The 23,742-nt window shown below is 41.9% G+C and overlaps 1 protein-coding gene across 5 annotated transcripts in view; it reads left to right on the plus strand.

Annotated features, from left to right (window-relative positions):
• LOC308293720 (growth arrest-specific protein 2-like) overlaps positions 1 to 23,742 on the plus strand; it is a 73,417-nt gene that overhangs the window by 47,240 nt on the left and 2,435 nt on the right. For all 5 annotated transcript variants that reach the window (XM_080736333.1, XM_080736334.1, XM_080736335.1 and 2 more), the window contains 3 exons: positions 264 to 327; positions 1,277 to 1,520; positions 4,703 to 4,810. In XM_080736333.1, the coding sequence (XP_080592459.1) occupies positions 264 to 327; positions 1,277 to 1,520; positions 4,703 to 4,810 (416 nt within the window). The remainder of the gene's footprint in view (positions 1 to 263; positions 328 to 1,276; positions 1,521 to 4,702; positions 4,811 to 23,742) is intronic.

Raw genomic sequence — 23,742 nt, forward strand, 5'->3', positions numbered from 1 at the left:
CCCCTAAGTAACAAGAAATCTGGTGAAATAAAATGTCGCCAACCAATCATCAATGCCGATGATACACAAAAGAAGAACGAGAAGGTTCACACAATGACTGTCAATGTTTTGTCATTACACATAACACTAAAATTCCCATTTCCCAGTTAAAATGTGATTAATTTGGGGGTCGCTGCCAGAAAAGGTTGAGAACCACTGATAGAAGAAGCTTCCATGTTGACCATGTCTCTGATCCTCCTCTGCTCTGTCTTCTGTCTCTGCAGTTCTTCATAAACAACCCAGAGAGGTGTGTCTGTGTCTGCTACAGCTGGGGAGGATAGCAGCTCAGTAAGTTATATTAATTATACATGTATATACATTCTGTTACAGCTGGGGAGGATAGCATCTTAGAAAGATAAAGATTTTGTCTCAGCTTATAGCGACCGGCAAGACTTTTAGCGATGTTAGCGAGCAAATTTGATTTCAGTGGGTAGGGGCACAATATAAGACGGTAATTCTATCACTATTTACAGTAACACTACCAGCCCCCATAAGTCACATCTGCCCATGAAAGATTGCACTGCATCTTGGGAATGGGTTTATTGTGTCTAAAAATGCATATCTAGCCGATTGTACGCATGCTAAAACGATAGAAAGCAGTAAATGAAAACAGTTAAACACTCATCTTTTCTTTTCTCTGATTACAATCTAAAATATGAACATGAAACAAAGCTGTCCTTTAACGGTACATCGCTGCTGTTCTACACAACAGAACTATGATCTTAACTGTAACTCTGCTGTTCTAAACAACAGAACTATGATCTTAACTGTAACTCTGCTGTTCTAAACAACAGAACTATGATCTTAACTGTAACTCTGCTGTTCTAAACAACAGAACTATGATCTTAACTGTACCTCTGCTGTTCTAAACAACAGAACTATGATCTTAACTGTACCTCTGCTGTTCTAAACAACAGAACTATGATCTTAACTGTAACTCTGCTGTTCTAAACAACAGAACTATGATCTTAACTGTACCTCTGCTGTTCTAAACAACAGAACTATGATCTTAACTGTACCTCTGCTGTTCTAAACAACAGAACTATGATCTTAACTGTATCTCTGCTCTTCTAAACAACAGAACTATGATCTTAACTGTACCTCTGCTGTTCTAAACAACAGAACTATGATCTTAACTGTATCTCTGCTCTTCTAAACAACAGAACTATGATCTTAACTATATCTCTGCTGTTCCAGGTACAGAGGATGAGGTTGATCTAACTGTTGTGTGTTCCAGGTACAAAGTGGAGCCTCCAGGGTTGATCCAACTGGAGAAGGAGATCGAACAGGAAGAGGAGAAAGCTCCACTTCCTGCTGCATCCCCGTCCCCCCCTCCTCCCTCCTCCCCCTCCTCCTCCCCCGTTCCCATGACAACGACAACAACATCACCTTCATCATCTTCATCCTCCTCTTCCTCCTCTCCCTCTCCGACCAAATGCAGTGCCAGCAAGAAGAGCACGGGAAACGTCCTGGATGACGCTGTGAGTCACTGGAGATGTTTTATATCTGTGGTTTGAAGGATGGATGAGGAATGAGTACATTAGAGAACAACACATGTCAGATGTTTTGGACATAAAGCCAGAGAGGCCAGACTGAGATGGTTTGGACATGTACAGAGGAGGGACAGTGAGATGGTTTGGACATGTACAGAGGAGGGACAGTGAGATGGTTTGGACATGTACAGAGGAGGGACAGTGAGATGGTTTGGACATGTACAGAGGAGGACAGTGAGATGGTTTGGACATGTACAGAGGAGGGACAGTGAGATGGTTTGGACATGTACAGAGGAGGGACAGTGAGATGGTTGGACATGTACAGAGGAGGGACAGTGATGATATGGGTAGAAGGATGCTGAGGTTGGAACTTCCAGGCAGGAGGGAAGGGAACAGCCCAAAGGAAAAGATGAAGTTTGTTGTTAATTTCAAGACAAGAAATGTGTATCTTGTAGACAACAACAAGGCAGTTCAGTGTACTTTATTACACAGCATCAGGCATAGGAAATACAATTATAAAATGACTTTAGGATGCAATAAAACAGAAGTAAAAATAACAAATACGAGTACAGTTCCGGAGGAAAAAGAAAAACTCGATCAAAGGCAGCAGCAAACAAGACGGTCTTTAGTTGTGATTTAACCGGAACGCACCTGTGTCACAAAACCAATTTAACCATTGTTTTTTACCCTTTGTGTCATGCAAGTTTGACTGTGGCCATGTCAATGAAACAACACCCTACAGTTTGACTGTGGCCATGTCAATGAAACAACACCCTACAGTTTGACTGTGGCCATGTCAATGAAACAACACCCTACAGTTTGACTGTGGCCATGTCAATGAAACGACACCCTACAGTTTGACTGTGGTCATGTCAATGAAACAACACCCTGCAGTTTGACTGTAGCCATGTCAATGAAACGACACCCTACAGTTTGACTGTGGTCATGTCAATGAAACAACACCCTACAGTTTGACTGTGGTCATGTCAATGAAACAACACCCTACAGTTTGACTGTGGCCATGTCAATGAAACAACACCCTACAGTTTGACTGTGGCCATGTCAATGAAACACCACCCTGCAGTTTGACTGTAGCCATGTCAATGAAACACCACCCTGCAGTTTGACTGTAGCCATGTCAATGAAACACCACCCTGCAGTTTGACTGTGGCCATGTCAATGAAACGACACCCTGCCTGTTTATATGGATCTATACATGTCTGTATGTTTATAAGATGGATCTTTATATCAGCTGTATGAGATCGATCCTATGTGTTGTTTCTAGGTAAGACACATCACTGAGGAGCCTACCTGCAGATGTAGATGGATCTATATATCTGCTGTATAATATAGATGTATGTGTTGTATGTGTATTATATACTGTAGATCTATATATGTGTTGTCTCCAGGTCAGACACATCACAGAAGACCCCCCATGCAGGTGTATTTAGATAGACTAGTCTAGTCGGCAACCTGGCCAACTCGGGAACGATGTAAATAGGGAATGAATGCCCCGCCCTTTAATGCAAACCCCATTATACCTGTTGTCATAGGACCCGTTTTGACCATCTGTTTGCCTGTGTCCATTTATGCCCATATATGGAGATATCTGTATCTATCTGTCGGCGTCCATTTTATGTCCATATATGGAGATCACTGCAGATATAGTTCTGGGTCCATTTTATGCCCATATATGCCCATATATGGAGATATCTGTCTATTTGTGTCCATTTTATGCCCATATATGGAGATCTCTGTATCTGTCTGTCTGTGTCCCTTTATGCCCGTATATGGAGATCTTTGTGATTCTGCGTCCATTTTATGCCCATATATGCCATATATGGAGATATCTGTTTATCTGCGTCCATTTTATGCCCATATATGAGATCTCTGTCGCTTTTTGTTTGTTTCTTCTTTAAGCAGAATACGCAGCCTGCTTAAATCTGCGTCATTCAAGTCATCCTCCCAGTCCCACGCTTTGTTGCTTGTCTTATGTTTGTCTTTGTCTCTTTTATTTTATTTTTATTTTTTGGAGCAGACCCCATGAATGCCCCACCCTTTAATGCAAACCCCAATATACCTGTTGTCATAGGACCCGTTTTGACCATCTGTTTGCCTTTGTCCCCTTATGCCCATATATGGAGATCTCTGCACACACAGTACCGGTTGCTGAAAACTCTGATGTCAGACATCAGCTCCGCATACGGGCATTCATTTTATGCCCATATCTGGAGAACGCGCGTGCCGGTGGGAAGAACGGTTCTCGAGATACGCGGATTACATACATACATACACATTCACAGAGATTTTTTGTTGACTCATGTGGCGTACGTGATGTCAGAGCCTTTTATGAAGTGATGTCACAATGAGTCAGCGCTTGCGCCGATTTCCTCCGGAACAGCCTGATGTCAACAATCAGCTCCGCATAAGGAGATTCCGAACGTTTTGCGCCGGTTCGGAAAAAACGTGCGTCGGGTCGGGTCGAGGCCCGGCACTGCACTCCGCGCCGCGGCGGAGAACATGCGTGCCGAATCTGAAGCCGGTGGGACGAACGGTTCTCGAGATACGCGGATTACATACACGCACGCAGACAGACAGAGATTTGTCGCATTTATAGATAGATAATATATGTGTTGTATGTGTATAATATAGATGTATATACTGTATGTGTTGTTTCCAGGTCAGACACATCACAGAGGACCCCCCATGCAGGTGTATTTAAATAGATCTATATTATGTATTGTTCTCAGGTCAGACACATCACAGAGGACCCCCCATGCAGGTGTATTTAAATAGATCTATATTATGTATTGTTCTCAGGTCAGACACATCACAGAGGACCCCCCATGCAGGTGTATTTAAATAGATCTATATTATGTATTGTTCTCAGGTCAGACACATCACAGAGGACCCCCCATGCAGGTGTATTTAAATAGATCTATATTATGTATTGTTCTCAGGTCAGACACATCACAGAGGACCCCCCATGCAGGTGTATTTAAATAGATCTATATTATGTATTGTTCTCAGGTCAGACACATCACAGAGGACCCCCCATGCAGGTGTATTTAAATAGATCTATATTATGTATTGTTCTCAGGTCAGACACATCACAGAGGACCCCCCATGCAGGTGTATTTAAATAGATCTATATTATGTATTGTTCTCAGGTCAGACACATCACAGAGGACCCCCCATGCAGGTGTGCCAGCAGGTTCTGTGTGGAGAGACATTCACAGGGACGATACAGAGTTGGAGAGAAGATGCTGTTCATCAGGGTGAGTGGAACATCTGGAGAACATGTTGATTACAGAACATAATGATTATAGAACATATTGATTACAGAACATAATGATTATAGAACATAATGATTATAGAACATATTGACCAATAAGACTCCCTAATCAGGAGATAAGCATACACAAACTTTAGAAGGCAATCGTAGGCAATCCGGAGGTAATATGGGAAATGGGACAGATCCATGTTGATGACATGACTTTAGAGATACTGTGTACGGCGTGATTTTAGGCCATTTTAGTGTTTTGCAAAAATCAAACCTCATGGTGGCGCTAGAAGAGGACCAGGTGAGAGATCAGTGTGATCAGTTGTGGAGTGTGTGTGCAAAGTTTGGCATGGATAGGGGCAACGGTGCCGGAGATAAGAGTAGGGACAAAAGTGTGATGTGACAGAGGGACTGACGGAGGGACAGCCGGTGGAGGTTTTGTATTGATTATAGAACACATTCTGTTCATTAGCCTCATTAGACACTACACAGTGTCTTCTCAATCCTAACAGGTTTCTGACAATCTCATGTTTCTATATCAGTTGTTCTCAAACTCTTTCATGTCAAGGACCCCTAGAATGATATGTATTTGGCCGCGGACCCCCAGCTGAAAAGATTTTGTTCCAGGGACCCCCAGAAGCAAAGATTTGAGTTACAATTGTTCGCTTTAAAAATCTACATATTCAAAGGTTTGGTCCTTGTACCTTTTATGCCTATATATGGAGATCTCTCAATATTCATCATCAATATTAAGCCCATATCTGGGAATGATGTCAGACGTCAGTCATCTCCATATTTGGGAAAAAACAGACACATTTTGGTCAAAGTTGATCCCACGCCAAAATCGCTCGCACAGTGCACACGTCCATGTGCCCTTTAGGGTCAGGTCGCTTCTCGCCCTTACTAGTCTAAATTTAGAAAGAGGAGAGGAGAAAAAAAACACACCCGTGTGAACTGAGCGGTGGTTCCCCCCCCCCCCCCCCCTTCCCCCCTGTGTGTGTGTGTGTGTGTGTGTGTGTGTGTGTGTGTGTGTGTGTGTGTGTGTGCGTGTGTGTGTGTGTGTGTGTGTGCCTGGTCTGGCCTGGCCTGAACAACAGCGCCCCTCCCTTAACATGTGTGGTCAGAAAAGGTTACTGCAGGCTACAGACAGACAGACAGACAGACAGACACGCAGACAGACAGACCCACACACACGGCCACGTATAGGAGCGTTGTGACCACCGCTCAAAAACACCTTTTTGTTATGTAAGCCACTAGAGGGTCACGGCCCTTCGGGCCGCTCCCATCTAGTTAAAAAAAAAAAAAAAAAAAAAAATGTGGCGGAACTATTGTGCAGCAGCGCACGTTTCCGGTCGGACATATTTGACCGCCGGACGCACTTCCGGTTTAGAACTCTGTGTGCCACGTGATCAGTCCTAGCCAATTGGAGTGCTGCATTTGGTCGTGTCTGACAAACTGACAAACAAAAACCGCTGGCTGCAGTTTCAAATTGTATATAGAGATAGATTTGCGAGACAACACAGGGAAGTCATCAGATGATGAAATGTGATGACTGTGTGTTTTATTTTTTCCTGACCCACTTCCACCCACTCTGTTGCTTTCCTGGCGTTTTCACGTGTACAACAAGGAGGTTTCTCTGCTCCTCAACACAGAGGCTCATTCAGGCAGCATGTACAACAAGGAGGTTTCTCTGCTCCTCAGCACAGAGGCTCATTCAGGCAACATGTACAACAAGGAGGTTTCTCTGCTCCTCAACACAGAGGCTCATTCAGGCAGCATGAGGCTGACTGGCTGCTGATCTCTGCTTCCTGGGAGTCACATGAAAGATGATCTTTGTTCTGCAGAGATGCTGGGAGGGTTTTCATTTACTGTTGATGCTGTTCCAACAATGTGGAGGAACATTATCTCTGCTCTGCTCTGATGATGGAGGTGAATTCTTTCTCCGCTCCCTGCCCTGTCATGAAGACCATAGACCAGGGCTACTTGAGGTGGCTCAGGGTGTCGTGAAGACCATAGACCAGGGCTACTTGAGGTGGCTCAGGGTGTCATGAAGACCATAGACCAGGGCTACTTAAGGTGGCTCAGGGTGTCATGAAGACCATAGACCAGGGCTACTTGAGGTGGCTCAGGGTGTCATGAAGACCATAGACCAGGGCTACTTGAGGTGGCTCAGGGTGTCATGAAGACCATAGACCAGGGCTACTTGAGGTGGCTCAGGGTGTCATGAAGACCATAGACCAGGGCTACTTGAGGTGGCTCAGGGGCCACTAAGCAAAATACCAGAAGTCCAAGGGTCGCAAGCTAAAAATGACTGTCCTATTTTGGACGTTGAGACAATGATCTGTAACACACTAGTCTAAAAAAGTAAGGAAACGCAGACATATTTCTACGTATAAGGCCAAACTTCATTTGGAATGATCAATGATCATGAAATGATGAAGCTTCCAAACAAAAACAAAAAGTCTTGCAACAAGACTTAAAAAAAAATAAGACTAAAAATGACATCAGAAATGATTTGTCCACACTGAAATAGAAGAAATATATTTTTATTGGTATGACCATGAGGGGCCGTATAGACATGCTGGAGGGGCCGCATGCGGCCCACGGACCACAGGTTGAATAGCGCTGCCTTAGACCGTAAAAAATATGGGCGGTGGGAACCGTCATGTAAACATTGGTTTCTGTCAGAGCTAAAATTAAGCTTTCTTTATGGGTGTCCGCCATCATTGTTTTAATGATAACCAAGGAATGCTATTGGCTGCCAATGGTCACGTGATACCACAAGGATGCTTGGGAGAATGTCTTGAGCTTGCTGAAAATAAAGCACACAAAGAAGAATCTTCACAAGCCCCTCCTACAGCATACCCTGCTATAACATAAATTGGACCATATTTTCACAAAACGCATGGTGATTGAAACGAGGCTTTAAAATGGCAACAGGAACCTTAAAGTATGTAAGACAATGTTTATTAAAGGACAACTTATTTTTTTTACAACAAGGATTCATATTTTAGATAGCCATTATAGCCGGGGATCCAGTCACCAAAATGGTAGAGGACCTGTGATGTTCTGCCGCACTTTTTATTTCTGTTTTATCTATTAGTTTGGTCATTAAGGTCCACAGAATGAGAGGTCTGCTCTGCTAGAAATATTTAAAAAATAAAAATAAATCTGCTTTAAGTAGCATGTGAGGGGTCAAACTAGGGGTTCTTCATGATTCTGAATCCATTGCAAGCATTTGTTTTGCATGAAAAACATTCATTTGGCAACATTTTGGCCACCCAGAACTGTGAAAAGTGGAAAAAAGTGATGACTCATCACTTTTCACAGTGTTTAGTTGCCAATATTTTGCCCAAGGAATGTTTTTCATGCAAAACAAATGCTTGCAATGGATTCAAAATGACGAAGAACCCCTAGTTTGACCCCTCACATGCTACTTAAAGCAGATTTCTTTTCTTTTTTTTAATATTTCTAGTGGAGTCAATGGGACAGTGAATATACAAATGTCCATAACTTTTTTTCGCGATGTTTCCGGCAGAGCAGGCCTCTCATTCTGTGGACCTTAATGACCAAACTAATAGATAAAACAGAAATAAAAAGTGCGGCAGAACATCACAGGTTCAACCCTATTCCTTGAGCTTTTGGGCATGTGGATCCCCGACTATTAGAGAAAAGTGTTAAAATGTTTTCATTTACTTCTTTCTATCGTTTTGGTGATTTTAACGATTTTGATTTGCATGCATGCATGCAAGTGGCTAAATATGTATTTTTAGACACAATATCACTAAGCCCATTCTCAAGATGCACCGCAGTCTTTCATGGGCAGATGTGACTTATGCTGGCTGGTGTAAATAGTAACAAAGACATTGCCAGCTTATTGTGTCTAAAAATACATATTTAGCCACTTCTACACATGCCCCCACCCACTGAAATCAGAATCTCTAAAATGGCTAAAACAATAGAAAGAAGTAAATGAAAACATTTTAACACTCATCTTCTCTTTTCTCTAATTACAACCTAAAATATGAATCTGTATTGTAAAGAAACAAAATTGTTCTTCAAATGTAAAAGTTCGGGGGAAATGAATGGAATCCTATGGAGCTTTTAGCACCAGAACAGTGCAACTAGCGGCCAATCATAGGAACTTTTAGTTCTGTGTTTTCTTCATTTTAAATCCGAACAACTGGACCCCTGATGAAGACAGTATGCTGAATGTAGCATACACTGCCTTTTCTCCCTTTTCTGCCAATTAATTCCTCCCCTCACTAATTTCTGTGTTGTCACTGCTGTTGTATCCTACTGACTCACCTGCCAGTGAGGAGCCCCCACCGGGAGGACGTACTGTTGTATCCTACTGACTCACCTGCCAGTGAGGAGCCCCCACCGGGAGGACGTACTGTTGTATCCTACTGACTCACCTCACCCAGTGAGGAGCCCCCACCGGGAGGACGTACTGTTGTATCCTACTGGCTCACCTGCCAGTGAGGAGCCCCCACCGGGAGGACGTACTGTTGTATCCTACTGACTCACCTGCCAGTGAGGAGCCCCCACCGGGAGGACGTACTGTTGTATACTACTGACTCACCTCACCCAGTGAGGAGCCCCCACCGGGAGGACATACTGTTGTATCCTACTGACTCACCTGCCAGTGAGGAGCCCCCACCGGGAGGACGTACTGTTGTATCCTACTGTCTCACCTCACCCAGTGAGGAGCCCCCACCGGGAGGACGTACTGTTGTATCCGACTGACTCACCTCACCCAGTGAGGAGCCCCCACCGGGAGGACATACTGTTGTATCCTACTGACTCACCTGCCAGTGAGGAGCCCCCACCGGGAGGACGTACTGTTGTATCCTACTGACTCACCTCACCCAGTGAGGAGCCCCCACCGGGAGGACATACTGTTGTATCCTACTGACTCACCTGCCAGTGAGGAGCCCCCACCGGGAGGACATACTGTTGTATCCTACTGACTCACCTCACCCAGTGAGGAGCCCCCACCGGGAGGATATGGAGCCTTCGCCCCTCCCCCTGTGGGCGGCCCGTAGGAATATGTTTTGAACAATCTTGAAGATTTTCTTTAACACACGTCTTAGTGGGGTCCGTGGCCAAATACATAATAATAATGTAGGGGTCCAAATACATAATAATAATGTAGGGTTCATAATAATAATACATAATAATAATGTAGGGGTCCCCGAGATGAAAAATCTCCAGGGCCACTGATCCAAGCAGGCTAGTATATCAGGGTTCAAGTGGAATTGATTAGCTATTATTTGTATAATCAATTCCATAGATTAGTTGCATTAACTCTGGTACCCAGGCTGTATTAATCTCTAGTTAATGTTGATGTGTTTGCTGTTGAATAAAACATACACAGAACCTGCACAGCATTGCTGTCCCTGGGTTGCTGGTTGCTATGGCAACCCTGCAGCAGCTTTCACACCTCCAGGGCTGTGAATCTACATGTGTTAAATACCAGCCTCTTCTACGCCCCCTGCTGTCAGACCTCTATATTACACCCATCCATTTGGTTCATATTTGGGGGGATTTGGAGATTTTATATTGTGACTGTGATTAAATACCAAAACCTAAGCCCTAAGGGTTCAAGTTGTCAGTTGTTTTACGACTGGTTTCTGTCATTTGCTTTCGAAAGAAGTCATCATGTCTTCTAAAGAAGCGTTCCACGCAACCGGAAATAGACGATCTACAAGCTCACAACACTTTGGGTTGTTACTGACTTTAATCAGTGCCAAGGGCCAAAATGGCCCTAAGGTATTTGTGCCAGGATTTTGTATGTTTTTCTTTACTATGCAATGAAAAGAAAATGTTTTTTTTTAATATATATAAAAATTGGCAAAAATAATTTTGTCAATCAGACAAATGGTTCCAGAGATAGAGCTGTTTGAATCAAAAAAATCTTAAAAAAAAAGAAGAAAAAAAAGAAAAAAAAATATATATAGCCTTTGATCTAAAGACGTCAAAGACGTCATTGGCACATGGGGCCCATTGAAAAAAGCAGTCATGAGACGTCATTGTTATTGTATGAGTTAAGATTAAATACCCTAACCCTAACCTCATGTTATTGTATGAGTTAAGATTAAATACCCTAACCTCATGTTATTGTATGAGTTAAGATTAAATACCCTAACCTCATGTTATTGTATGAGTTAAGATTAAATACCCTAACCCTAACCTCATGTTATTGTATGAGTTAAGATTAAATACCCTAACCTCATGTTATTGTATGAGTTAAGATTAAATACCCTAACCTCATGTTATTGTATGAGTTAAGATTAAAAGGTAGAAACATGTTAAATCCTCCAGAAAAACCTGATGGTCTTAGAAATACTCAATCTGCAATCCATCGTTCAGATAATTGTTTATGAAACATAGCGCTAGTATGTGTGTAGGTGTGTGCGTGTGTGTGTGCGTGCGTGCGTGCGTGTGTGTGTGCGTGTCTGGTATGAGGAGGATTCACTATGGATCTCATGTCATTCAGACATTATTGTCAAATTAAAAAGCCTTGTGTGAATGTTCTAGTGGTGTGTGTGTGTGTGTGTGTGTGTGTGTGTGTGTGTGTGTGTGGTGTGTGTGTGTGTGTGTGTGTGTGTGTGTGTGTGTGTGTGTGTGTGTGTGTGTGTGTGTGTGTGTGTGTGTGTGTGTGTGTGTGTGTGTGTGTGTGTGTGTGCGTGCGTGCGTGCGTGCGTGCGTGCGTGTCCGTGTGCGTGTGTGTGCGTTGCCTGGTAACCAAGGACAAGTGGTTAAGAATGTGTGTCTGACTGACAGAGTGACAGACAGAAAGCTTGTATCTCCATCAGAACACATGTTCTTACAGTAGTAGTTATATTTTATACAGTTTGCATAACATACGGTTATACAATCATACTAAGATGATAACACAAATAACTCAGTGTACAGTGAGTATAGCAGGACCTGGGTGTGGCAGGATTGATTGATTAATTGATTGAATAATTTATTAAAGGTTGCATAGGAAAAAGTACAGTTTCATTACCGTACAAATCACTGGTACACGGTCAACTAAAAGGAGATACTAGTAAGCTTTTAGGCTTATTTACACAGGAACCACTTTATGTATCTTATATAACACAGAGAACACAGTACTATGATAGATATTTAACTCGTATAACATTGAATGACAGACAGACAGAACACAGTACTATGATAGATATTTAACTCATAACATTGAATGACAGACAGATAGAACACAGTACTATGATAGATATTTAACTCATATAACATTGAATGACAGACAGACAGAACACAGTACTATGATAGATATTTAACTCATATAACATTGAATGACAGACAGACAGAACACAGTACTATGATAGATATTTAACTCATAACATTGAATGACAGACAGATAGAACACAGTACTATGATAGATATTTAACTCATATAACATTGAATGACAGACAGATAGAACACAGTACTATGATAGATATTTAACTCATATAACATTGAATGACAGACAGATAGAACACAGTACTATGATAGATATTTAACTCATATAACATTGAATGACAGACAGATAGAACACAGTACTATGATAGATATTTAACTCATATAACATTGACTGACAGACAGATAGAACACAGTACTATGATAGATATTTACCTCATATAACATTGAATGACAGACAGATAGAACACAGTACTATGATAGATATTTAACTCATATAACATTGAATGACAGACAGAACACAGTACTATGATAGATATTTAACTCATATAACATTGAATGACAGACAGACAGAACACAGTACTATGATAGATATTTAACTCATATAACATTGAATGACAGACAGACAGAACACAGTACTATGATAGATATTTAACTCATATAACATTGAATGACAGACAGACAGAACACAGTACTATGATAGATATTTAACTCATATAACATTGAATGACAGACAGACAGAACACAGTACTATGATAGATATTTACCTCATATAACATTGAATGACAGACAGATAGAACACAGTACTATGATAGATATTTAACTCATAACATTGAATCACAGACAGACAGAACACAGTACTATGATAGATATTTAACTCATATAACATTGAATGACAGACAGACAGAACACAGTACTATGATAGATATTTAACTCATATAACATTGAATGACAGACAGATAGAACACAGTACTATGATAGATATTTAACTCATATAACATTGAATGACAGACAGACAGAACACAGTACTATGATAGATATTTAACTCATATAACATTGAATGACAGACAGACAGAACACAGTACTATGATAGATATTTAACTCATATAACATTGAATGACAGACAGATAGAACACATTACTTTGCATAACATCATATAACATCAATAACAAAAGGGAAAAAAGCATTCAAAACAAGAAAAAAAGAAAATATAAAGAAAGGGAAGATATTTACAGTTGAAAAAGGGAGGTAAATATGGGTTTACTGGGTGAATTTTCAGACCCATTTTAAAGGAGGTGAGGGATTTACACACTTTAGGCTTTCGGTTCCGCGTTCCACATTATGTTAGGAGAACCAATTTGTGCCTTTTTTAGTCCAATCTGGGTTGAACATGATCTGTGGAGCTGCCTCTGGTGTTGTAATTGTGGACATCCTTGATGTTTAATAAGTATTTTGTCAGGTTGTGTGTTAAATATACTGCTAGGTCTTACCATCAGCTCCCAGTGTTAAATACACTGCTAGGTCTTACCATCATCTCCCAGTGTTAAATACACTGCTAGGTCTTACCATCATCTCCCAGTGTTAAATACACTGCTAGGTCTTACCATCATCTCCCAGTGTTAAATACACTGCTAGGTCTTACCATCATCTCCCAGTGTTAAATACACTGCTAGGTCTTACCATCATCTCCCAGTGTTAAATACACTGAAATGCACATTTATTTGTGCAGCACTTTTCAACAGCAAGTTTCCATCCAATCGGAGGAAAGACTATTATAAAATGACTAGAAAAGATGCAATTGTATATTGCAAGTGTGGTCGCTGACGTGACTTTATTCTGCAGTAAGCTAACTGTCATGTGAAGCTCCACCAATTGATTCCCTATTGATTATTGATTCCCACTCCCATTGATTCCCTACTGATTCCCACTCCCATTAATTCCCTATTGATTCCCACTCCCATTGATTCCCTACTGATTCCCACTCCCATTAATTCCCTATTGATTCCCACTCCCATTGATTCCCTACTGATTCCCACTCCCATTAATTCCCTATTGATTCCAACTTCCATTGATTCCATCAATTTCCAAAGGCAGCAGGAAAAGTTACCCTAGTAATAGGTAAAGTTTCCCCAGGACTATCATGGGTTGCCCTGTTGGGCAACCACACTAATTAAGATGCAATAAAACAAAATAAATAAAAATGAAAGATACAATCACAGTGCAGAAGAGGAAATAAAGGGAAATAAATCAAAGGCAGCTGCAAACAGAAAAGTAGTGATTTAAGAGAAATGAGTGACTTTTCAATTAACAATAATATATATATATATTTTTTTTTCTTTTTGTGCCGTTTTGCCAATTATTTGGGAGGCCCACTGGCAATACCCTTGCGGGCCAGCAGTGGGCCCCGGCCCCCAGGTTGAGAACCTCTGAGGACAGCAGGGATTCCATTCCATCCTCACTGACACTCTGACCTTCTCTGCTGCTTTAATCAATGAGCTTATTGTCCTGGAGTAGAGCGCTGGTACAGACTACAGTATCACCATGTTACTGTACACTGAGGAGGAGGTAGAGCGCTGGTACAGACTACAGTATACTGAGGGCCGGCAGTGGCTCCAGGGCAGCCGGATAGAAAACCGTGAGGTTCCCAGTTGGATCCCAGGCTCCCCCAGAGTTAATGTCGAAGAGTCCTTGAGCAAGACTCTGAACCCCTAACTGCTCCTGATGAGCAGGTTGGTGTTAATTAGCAAGACTCTGAACCCCTAACTGCTCCTGATGAGCAGGTTGGTGTTAATTAGCAAGACTCTGAACCCCTAACTGCTCCTGATGAGCAGGTTGGTGTTAATTAGCAAGACTCTGAACCCCTAACTGCTCCTGATGAGCAGGTTGGTGCCAAGCATGGTTTCCTCTGACATCGCTGTGTGAATGTTTGTGTGAATGTAATGCACACATCTATGTACACACACACACACACACACACACACACACACACACACACACACACACACCCACACACACACACACACACACACACACACACACACACACACACACACACACACTTTGGCATAAAACGCTACATAAATGCACCATTTACATTTAGGCTACTCAAGTAGGCCACTGCATTTGAGAACTATAATCAAATATATATATATTTTTTAACAAATAGCAGCAATTATTTGCAGTCCCTTTGGGACAAAAACTTATACAAAAAATGAAAGGTAGCAGCTCTCTTTGTATTTGCAGTAGGTCTAGATGCCAAGCAATGGTTACTTTGTAGTCCTTAGGGTGGTTGTGTCTCTAGATTTCTTTTGTCACAACACTTCACTAATCTTACTGCTGGGTTTGCACATTGTTGTATTTCTCCCATTAGGTAGGCCTTTGGGAGTTTTTGGTCATTGGTCAAATATCCCCCCCCCCCCCCCCCCCCCCCCCCCCCCCCCCGCCTGGCTTCCATTAAGTAGGATTGTGTAGCAGTAGAGTGCATTTCTTTATGCTTGACTGATTACATTTGTTGTACTTTAGACTTCTACTCCAGTACATCTCAGAGGCATACTGTCTGTGTCTGTAGCCATGTTTCCATAAACGTATTCGAATTAGGGAAGCAAATTATCAGAAATGCGTATTAAGACAAAGCGAATTTAGCCTGTTTCCATTAAACTGATGAAATGCTATTCTTGGCAGATCCTGCCTGGGTCCGTCTGACCGACCTGCTGTAAATACTTCCCGCGGGCTTGCACACAGTGCACAGAGCTGGGATGGGGATGATTTTTTTCAGACCTAGGCGAGAGACGTGCAGATTTCGAGTAGCTGTGAGCTTGTAAATCGGGCACTTTTGGCACGTGCAACACGGTGTGATGACGAAGGGTCACTCTGTGTGTAACAACCAGTTTGTTTTGTGGGCTAACGCTATACAATGGACGTTAATTAAGCGGCGGGGGAAAGTGTTACAATATGGACCAGAACGTCATAGTCTATTCACATTTATTGTCTGACCCGTTTCCATTCACAAATGCACATTTAGTTTATTCGATAAAGCCTCAAAATCCACCTCCTCCGAGCGGATAACATTTTTTTGCGGATAATGAAAGTTTATTCGCATTTTGAAGTGTTTCCATAAAAAGATTTTGCGAATAAGCCTTAAATACGCATTAAGAGGCTTTATGGAAACGCCACTTGTGAGAAAATGCTGGCCCCAATGTAGTCCTCCTGGGTGCTATGTATACAGAGTGGGTCCTATCATGCAGCTGCATCCCCAGGCCCAGTGTCGTCCTCCTGGGTGTTGTGTACACAGAGTGGGTCCTATCATGCAGCTGCAGCCCCAGGCCCAGTGTTGTCCTCCTGGGTGCTATGTATACAGAGTGGGTCCTATCATGCAGCTGCATCCCCAGGCCCAGTGTTGCAGTGTTGTCCTCCTGGGTGCTGTGTACACAGAGTGGGTCCTATCACGGAGCTGCAGCCCCAGGCCCAGTGTCGTCCTCCTGGGTGCTGTGTACACAGAGTGCGTCCTCTGGCGGAGCAGCGCAGCAGGGCCCAGTCTCTCTGATGATTGAAAGCTCCCTGACACACACAGCCATTATGTTCCTCAGTCACCCAGCCTGGGGCTCTGAGACGGCTGATTGGATGCCCTGCCCTGCCGGTGGCCTCTAGATTGATTCTGATTGGACGGCCTGACCTGCCGGTGGCCTCTAGATTGATTCTTCTAAGAGGCATATGAATGTTTCATACTGTACATTACTGTACTGTGTTGTTATGACTGTACTGTTCCCCAATTAGTTTTTCCCAAGGACAGTTCAGATATCGTCGGGTGAAAATCTTGTATGTCCAAAACCGTTCGTTTTGCATTTATCATTTTAAAAATGATTTAAACTAGTGAAAACAGCCGATCTACAAGCACACAACGCCTTAGTGAAAACAGCCGATCTACAAGCACACAACGCCTCGCACCGCGAGGCGTTGTGTGCTTGTAGATCGGCTGTTTTCACTACTTTTGTGTGACGGCCTTGTATGATGAAGCAAGACTTTACTTTGCGAAAGAACGTACAAATTTGGAGATAAGAGGTTTCCAGCCGACAACGACGATATACTAGTGTTGTTGCTGCTCACCATTATTACTCCTATTGGGGAACCGTGCTGTACTGTATTCTACTGTATTCATACTGTATATTACTGTACTGTGTTGTTATATGACTGTACTGTATTCTACTGCAGGCCTCACACACAACTTAACGGTGGGCGTGGTTTACTGGTGCCACTAAAAAAATCTCCATTTACAAAAATATCCTGGTGAATCATCAACCACATTCTGTTGGGGAAAAAAAGGCAAAACAAACAAAGGATATAGTATTTATTTGTGTGCTTGCTGAAAGCAAGCACACATTATTATGGCACATTCAGGCTGGACTAAAGTTCAAGGCTGATCACATGGACAAAGACGAGGCCTTCTTGACCCTCTGTGGTTGTTTTTGACAGCAAATTTTGATTTAGTTTTAGTCATAGTCTTTAGAATAAAATATCATTTAGTTTTAGTCATATTTTAGTCACCTGGGCGGGGTTGCACCACCTCACACTAAGTTCAAACGTAGCCTAGTTGTAACGTAAATGGCTTCTAAGTCAAGACTTGCGCATTACTAAAATTTCAGCTGTTGCACCACTCTAACGTATCTGTAAGTAACTACTAAATATTTACACCAGCCTTTGGGCAGCACTAAGCCCTTACTAAGTAACCTATCTCTATGGGAGTAGAGCAACTTCACTACTAACGTGGCAGACAGCATTATATCGTCTATTTAATTAATTCAACAATGAAACGACCCATCTGTTTAAAACATACATTAAGCCCTATACATTTCGGCCATTTGAAAATAGCCGATCTACAAGCTCACGATGTGTCTGCTATTAATAGAGTATTTCTATATTGCAGGATTGATATTTTTTTAATTAATTTGAGTACTTTTCAGTTTTCAACCACTGCATACAGCACAACAGCGAATTGAACGGTGCGCTCTCTCCCTGTGTCTCCAAATATGCGTTGCCCTGCGTTACTTCACAACGGGGAAAATGTATGAGGCCAATATAATTTGTGATACAATCCGTTTGCAGGGCAGTGCGCAGGGATGCGCTCGCACTGTGCACGCATATCATCAGTGATTTGTGTACATCATGCCAGCCCAGTGGAGAGACAGAGCTCTCTGTTGACAAAAGACGATACAAGCTTTATTTCCTTACTAGTAGAAACAGTTCGTTTTCATTGGATTCGGGAGCTATGACGTCATTTTATGCAACTATACATTACTTTAGGAACAGTCTACGCATTACTAGTTACGTTATGCCTTAAGAAGTCGTGGTGCAACACCTGTTAGTAACTCACTTAGTTACAAACTAACTAGTAGTTACTAAGCCTCTAGTAAGGACTTTACTCCCTAACTTAGGGCAGAACTTACGTTCTGGTGGTGCAACTGGCCCCTGAAAAGTATTAGTTTTAGTCTAGTTGTAGTCGAATAAATATAAGATTTTAGGCGACTAAATCTACAGTTGATTTAGTCGACTAAAATGTATTTTGGCAGGCCTTGATGGCATTGTAATGACTGATTTTACACTTGGTTGTGTGCGGAAAATAGCAGATCTACAAGCTCACAACGCTTGTGAGCATGTAGATCTGCTATTTTCAGCATGCAACACCTGAGAGCAACCAAACATAAAATTACTTTCTTCTCCACTAGTCCCTCACTAACGTTTTGGTCTAGTTTTTATTTTGTTGACGAAATTGTCACTATATTTAGTCTTAGTTTTAGTCATCACAGCTTAGTTTTTATTTAGTTTAGTTCAACAAACATTTTTCGTCATGGTTTTAGTCGACGAAATCAACACTGGTGGTCAGATGAAACAAAGATTAAGCTGCCACTTCTGGAGCAAGGGCTTCTTGCATGGCAGGCTCTCAGCCCATGGTGATGTAAAACATGTTTGACTGTGGACACTGTCCAGCAGCTTCTAATGCACTGCAGACCTGCTTTTTGGTGGTTCAAGGTTTTCTCTTGATCATCCTGACCAATGTTCTCTCAGCAGTAGGAGATAGTTTTGCTTTCTTCCTGATCTTGGCAGTGACACAACTGTGCCTGCCATCCATCCATCCATCCATCCATCCATCCATCCATCCATGCATCCATCCATCCATCCATCCATCCATCCATCCATGCATCCATCCATCCATCCATCCATCCATCCATCCATCCATCCATCCATCCATCCATCCATCCACCCACCCATCCATCCATCCATCCATCCATGCATCTTCAACCGCTTATCCAGAGTCAGGTCACAGGGGCAGCAGCTCCAGCAGAGCACTCCAAACTTCACTTTCCTCAGCAACATTAGCAGCTTCCTCCTGGGGGTCCCCGGGGTCTCCTTACAGTATATGTTCTTTACAAGTGTATATAAACTTTTGATCACAACTGTATACTGTATATTTCTATTCAAGTATCCAGTCTGGGCTCTGAGAGGCTGAATGATCACATGGTGGTTTGACGTGGATCAAATGCTGATTAAATGATGGACCTTGATGTGAAAAGGTTTGAAAAACCACTGCTCTGGAATGGAACAGAGCCTTCACCTCCACCGTCCTTCATTTAGATCAGCTATAACACAACACGTCTGACACACACACACACACACCCACACACACACACACACACACACACACACACACACACCCACACACACACACACACACACACACACACACACACACACACACACACACACACACACACACACACACACACACACACACACACACACACACACAGAGGTCAGATGGTAGAGTGTTGATGAAAAGACCCCAGGCTGTAAGTCCACTCTCCCAACAAGACAAGGATTATGATTAGAAGTCTGTAGCCTCCCAGGGCAGAATGAGTCACAGAAAATAACAACCTTCTGAAGCCATTCTAAAGATGCTGCTGCTCTCATACTGATGGGGAGGCAGGGGCTCAGGAGGGAGAGTGGCCGCTTGGGGAACCGGAGGGTTCGCGGTTCGATCCCGGGCTCCCCCAGAGTCAGTGTTGAAGAGTCCTTGAGCAAGACTCTGAACCCCTAACTGCTCCTGATGAGCAGGTTGGTGCCAAGCATGGTTTCCTCTGACATCACTGTGTGAATGTGTGTGTGTGTGTGTGTGTGTGTGTGTGTGTGTGTGTGTGTGTGTGTGTGTGTGTGTGTGTGTGTGTGTGTGTGTGTGTGTGTGTGTGTGTGTGTGTGTGTGTGTGTGTGTGTGTGTGTGTTACAAGGAGGGTTCCATGTGGCCCTTTTAGCTTTTTGATGTGTCACTTTCTTTCTTTTTTTTTTGCACTGACAAATGGACACACTAGTTTGTCTCTGCACTATTGGGGGTTGTGTTGGTTCGTAAGTATTTTGCTTGTGTTTGACATGGTGGTGAGATACTTGTAGCACTGACTAGCATTGACTGTTATGGACACTTTAGTTTGGCACTATATTGAAACGTTGTGCTTAAGTATTGATATTTGTGTTATGACTTGACACTTATGTAGAATTGACTGTTTTTGACACTTTATATGTAGGGCAGTATATATTTTTTTGCATTGTTCTTTACTCTGTACACAACAGTACATTTTCTTTTTCATACTTCTCTGTAACTTTGTAAACCTTAAACTGCTGTGCTGCCTCTGGGTGACTGATTCCCCCCCCCCCCCCAGGTATAATAAATCTATCCTCCATGTGTGATAGGATGTTATTGCGACCGTAGGGAGCTACTTACTGTAGAAACCTCCACCGGCTGTCTGTGAGTGAGTCCGTCACACGTCACACGTCACACCTTTTCCCTGCTTATATCTCCGCACCCGTTGACCCGATCCATGCCAGATTTTACACACACACTCCTTGCCTGCCAAACTACAACCTTCAAGGACCCCCGGAGCCCCAGGGACCCCCAGGTCCCTGGGGGACCCCCAGATGTAAAAAATGACCAAATGTGCAAAAATGACCAAATGACCACCCCAACGGGGACCACCGACTCCTGGTGCTCCAGAACGGATGCAAAAGTGGTGGCGCCCCCAGTGGAGGACCCCCTGCCACTGCAGCGCACATAAAATGCCGTAACTCGGGCTAGGAGCGTCCGGGAGAGCCGGGGCCGGTACCTATTCGTCCGCCAAGGCAACGCGGAGACCCCACCCCTCATTTCTCACATGGCCCTATTGTAGCGCCACCTTCAGGCCGATTTTTAAAACACATTTTTGGACACTGCTCCTACAGTTTTTGGAGCTGTGTGGAACACAAGCTCCCCTATACGTGGCCGTGTGTGTAGGTATGTGGGTATGTGGGTATGTGGGTGGGTGGGTGGGTCTGTGGGTCTGTATGTAGCCTGTATGTAGTAACCCTTGGTGACCAGAGAGGTGCTGTTGAGTCTAGCCTGCCCTGAGCATCAACTGCAATACACACACACACACACACACACACACACACACACACACACACACACACACACACACACACACAGCTCCACTTCGAACAGAGGTTCGATTTTTGCCCTAAAATCACGAATATCACTACACAGCATGTCTACACTCATGTCATCAACATGGATCAGGAAGATTTTGGAAAAACACATTTTTGCCCTATTTGTGGAGATAAGCCACCTACGGTCGCTTATCTCCCGATTAGGGAGTCTTACTGGTAATAATACAGTTATTAGGATGTTATAATAATAAAGTTATTAGGATGTTATAATAATAAAGTTACGGTATTAGGATGTTATAATAATACAGTTATTAGGATGTTATAATAATACAGTTATTAGGATGTTATAATTGCGACCGTAAGGTCGCAGTTTAGTATCAAAACCTCCACCGGCCGTCCGTCACGTCACACCTTTGCCCTGCTCATATCTCCGCATCAGTATGACATCACACTGCTGACATCAGTATGACATCACACCGTACACAAATGACCCTTATATAAGACCGGCATTATCTACCGACAGATTAGTAACAAGATGTCAAAATCGTTGAAGGTTGAATCTCCAGATATGGAGATAACCAACACATCCCTCCATATATGGAGATAACCGATGCAGTGGTGTCCGGTAAGAACTTAACCGAGATGCCTTGAATCGTATGGAAGGCTCTGGGAGAACTAGCCGAGTATTGGAGATGGTTGGATGTGATGATAAGCTATAAGCCAACCCTGGCGATAAGGTCTGAGTCGAAGAAATGCTTCTTTCCTGGCAAGAATTGCCCCTTTATACTGTAGGGCTCGTTTGTGTATTGTATGACATCACGCCACATCATCGGCTGAGGACTGTGTGATGTCATCATATCTCCATATATGGAGACATAAGTTGCTCATGCCCAAATATGGGCTGGTGAGGTCAGACTTAGTGTGATGCGTAGGTTATCTCCATATATGGAGATTCAACTTCAATGAGTAACCATGGCAAACTGTCAACTGCCCGTATGTCTTGAGCGCAATTGAGAGCCTTCGTTACACCCCTAAAAACCAGTACTTGGGATTTGTTGATGTAAATGTTCACATAGAGTGTAATAATTGGTAAAACAAACTTTTGGCCTATTTGTGGAGATAAGCGACCAACGGTCGCTTATCTCCCGATTAGGGAGTCTTACTGGTGATACAGTTATTAGGATGTTATAATAATAAAGTTATTAGGATGTTATAATGATACAGTTATTAGGATGTTATAATGATACAGTTATTAGGATGTTATAATAATAAAGTTATTAGGATGTTATAATGATAAAGTTATTAGGATGTTATAATAATAAAGTTACGGTATTAGGATGTTATAATAATAAAGTTATTAGGATGTTATAATGATACAGTTATTAGGATGTTATAATAATAAAGTTATTAGGATGTTATAATGATACAGTTATTAGGATGTTATAATAATAAAGTTATTAGGATGTTATAATGATACAGTTATTAGGATGTTATAATAATAAAGTTATTAGGATGTTATAATGATACAGTTATTAGGATGTTATAATGATACAGTTATTAGGATGTTATAATAATAAAGTTATTAGGATGTTATAATGATACAGTTATTAGGATGTTATAATGATACAGTTATTAGGATGTTATAATAATAAAGTTATTAGGATGTTATAATGATACAGTTATTAGGATGTTATAATGATACAGTTATTAGGATGTTATAATGATACAGTTATTAGGATGTTATAATGATACAGTTATTAGGATGTTATAATGATAAAGTTATTAGGATGTTATAATAATAAAGTTACGGTATTAGGATGTTATAATAATAAAGTTATTAGGATGTTATAATGATACAGTTATTAGGATGTTATAATAATAAAGTTATTAGGATGTTATAACGATACAGTTATTAGGATGTTATAATAATAAAGTTATTAGGATGTTATAATGATACAGTTATTAGGATGTTATAATAATAAAGTTATTAGGATGTTATAATGATACAGTTATTAGGATGTTATAATGATACAGTTATTAGGATGTTATAATGATACAGTTATTAGGATGTTATAATAATAAAGTTATTAGGATGTTATAATGATACAGTTATTAGGATGTTATAATGATACAGTTATTAGGATGTTATAATGATACAGTTATTAGGATGTTATAATAATAAAGTTATTAGGATGTTATAATAATAAAGTTATTGGGATGTTATAATAATAAAGTTATCCATCCTCCATGTGTGTCCTC

Source organism: Nannobrachium achirus (assembly GCF_963921795.1).
Source record: "Nannobrachium achirus genome assembly, chromosome: 11".
In the NCBI taxonomy this organism is placed as follows: domain Eukaryota; kingdom Metazoa; phylum Chordata; class Actinopteri; order Myctophiformes; family Myctophidae; genus Nannobrachium; species Nannobrachium achirus.